At 41.8% G+C, this 2,876-nt stretch overlaps 1 pseudogene across 1 annotated transcript; it reads left to right on the top strand.

The window, feature by feature from the left end:
* The first annotated feature begins 1,238 nt into the window (after nucleotides 1-1,238).
* On the top strand, nucleotides 1,239-2,804 carry TEOVI_000524200:pseudogene (annotated as a pseudogene). The gene has a single exon. A coding segment is annotated over exon 1 (1,566 nt).
* Nucleotides 2,805-2,876: the final 72 nt, after the last annotated feature.

Genomic DNA, 2,876 nt, shown 5'->3' with positions numbered 1-2,876 from the left:
AAAAATGTTTAGAAACTTGCAGTTTGTCTGAAAGAGAATATTTTGTTGGAATTAACAACAAGAAGGATCTAAGAGCCAAAAAACTTATGATTGCACCCAAAGTCGCAAAATTTTCTAACATCAGTATAAAATTAAGAGAGGTATCAATAAACTAGATAATGCACCAAAAGAGGTAAGTAAACCATCAATAAGGTTTTTTCATTACATAATAATGTAGGAACAGTAAGTTTTAAAGCTTCTTTACAAGTTGAATTGGCAATTTTATTTGAGAAAGGGAAGACCTTCGTTTTTAAGAAAACATATAACGGTTTGAAATACGGGTTTAAACGGAATATTCAGTAGATTAGAAACAAACTGATTTAGAATAGCGAAATTTGACCCAACTTCACAGTCAGATAACACTGAAGTGTATTAATCTATTATAATCATTTCATCCGCTGTACAGCCTTCCATCCGCAAAGTTTAAGGGAAACCAATAAGTACCAACAAGACTCACACGAAAGTGATTCTAATGGAAGAAATACTGGCACTTAAGCTTCTAGTAGAATAATTTCCTAGACAAAGAGTAGAAGAAACTCCTGTTAGAAGTTCATAGTTCCCTGGAACATAGCAAAGAATGAAACCTATACAAACCGAAGCAGAATACGCTGCGCGGATAGGAGTCGTGATTTAAAGGTAACCTTGGATCCGATGCTGTTCAGCCTCAGAAAGACTCAAAAGAATGACACAGTTTGCTTAAAAGTGGATAACAACAACAGCGCAATCAGTGACAAAACTGATTCAAATAAATATAATGCTGGAAAGCTGTTAACAGGGGAAGAAGAGTGGTGATGCAACAAACGACTTACGCTGAGTATGGTTTATCTAGGGAATTTGTAGATGAAAAAGCAAAGAATGAAAGGGTGTATGGAGTCATTTTGGAAACAATAAACAATATCAGACATAACTCCATGGAAAGTGTCGAAAGGCGAAAGAGAAAAAGCAGGAACAGTGCAATTTCACATAAGAATCTGACTAAAGATCAAAAGATAGTCGGCGTCGCAACTGGACTTCATGGCTGCTAGTGCCTTGAAACTACAACAATAAAAGAGATTATGGGTAGTGCAACTCCTGCCTCAGACCCACTTCGATGAAATGGCGCAGATCACTCTTCCACCGAGAAAACACAACTGTTATAAACAATTCTACTGGACACTCTAGGTAACCATCACAGGCAAGAAATGGCATTGGCAATACCAGCGGTGCTCACGGTCATGGCAATAACCTTCAGAGTGACAGCCAACCCGGACGCTGGAGCTAACAGTGCAACCTACATGGCGCTTTGCAAGGCACTCCAGGAAGCGAGCGGAACACCAAAGCAACCAGAGAAAGTTCCCAACTGGGTGGAAACATTCGATAAAGTTCTAGAAGCAAACATGTCAGCTGCCGCGGCCGATTGGCGGCAAATGTTTCTAACACCAAACAATGCAAAGCAAGCGTGGGAACCGGAAGGCAAGCACAAGGGACTTCCAAAGGAGTGAGCGGAACGATGGGATACCTGGGCAAATGCAGCGGTTCGCATAAGAAAAAATGGTGCTTCAGAGAAAAAAGCCAAACAGTCAAACTTTGACAAACTATCGCCGCGACAGAAGCTAACTGCGCAAGCAAAGATCGCACACATTTTGGACAAAGCCGAAGCAGTAAGATCAAGGATGCAAAGCTTACAAGAGAAGGTGAATGCAGCGAGTTCCGAAAAGATCCAGGAGGAACTGGACAAAGTTGTCTACGGAAGTGGTCCAACAAAAACAGACTTCACAGAAAGCAAAACCGTCAGAGGCGGCCGGGCCGTTGTGGGCAACTGCAAACAGGGAGGAAAAGCAGATAACTACGAAGCCCTAGGGGATGCTTTTCTGTGTGTCTGCGTCAGCGCTTCGACTACGCCGCCAACAGGCGGCAAAAAGATCTGCTCTGATAACAGCGGCGATTTTGTCTCTAAACAATTCCCACTGAACAATCCAGACGACGTCAAGGCGACATGGGAAGAACTGAAAGCTAAATGCAAACTACAGAACAACTTTGTGACGACTTCGGCCGGCATCCGGCAAGCAGTAGCGGCAATACAAGCACACGTCAAAATTTTTAAAGGAGCTGCTTATTTAGGCACACCAGAAGGGACCGGAGCATGCGACCAGACCCAAAACAACGGCGTATGCATAAAGTATCCAGAATACCTTGGCTCGACGAGGCCAGGATTGCATAACATAGGTTGGGTAAGCACTTTGCTGGACATAGCAGACAGACTGGACAGCGCAGACAGAGCAGCAGAACAGATGCATTCTCTACAGGAGCTGCTGAACAACCTGGAAGCGGATGCATGGCAAGCGGCAAATGAAACTCTACTGACATTACGTTCAGTTGAAGCAGGAAGCCAGCAAATATCAAAAGATCACAATGAAGCGGGACTGGAAGAACAGAATAAATGCAAAAATATACCAAACAAAACAGCAGAGGGGTGTGCAACTATTGGCTGTAATTTTAACGCCATAAAGACAAAATGCAAACCTAAACCAGGAAAAGAAAGCAAAGTAGTAGGAGCAGGAGAGAAAGAAAACGAGGGAGATGGAGAATCTGGGTGTGTAAGACACGGAACCGAAAAAAACGCTTGTGAAAATGACAAAAGAGATGGTAAGTAAAATTGCGCATGGAAGAATGGAGAAGATGGCGAAGATGATAAAGATAAAGAAATATGCCGCTCTTCTAGTTTTCTCATCAATAAGAAATTGTCTCCAAATATGGCTACTGCTTTTGTGTGAGTGGTAGCATTTTAAAATTTTAATAATTCTTACTCAAATTTATGAAAATATTGGATATTTTATGTTTTGATACATTTAAATACT

The sequence above is a fragment of the Trypanosoma equiperdum genome, assembly GCF_001457755.1.
Source record: "Trypanosoma equiperdum strain OVI genome assembly, contig: ctg_1191, whole genome shotgun sequence".
In the NCBI taxonomy this organism is placed as follows: domain Eukaryota; phylum Euglenozoa; class Kinetoplastea; order Trypanosomatida; family Trypanosomatidae; genus Trypanosoma; species Trypanosoma equiperdum.
This window is presented reverse-complemented; position numbering and strand designations above follow the sequence as displayed.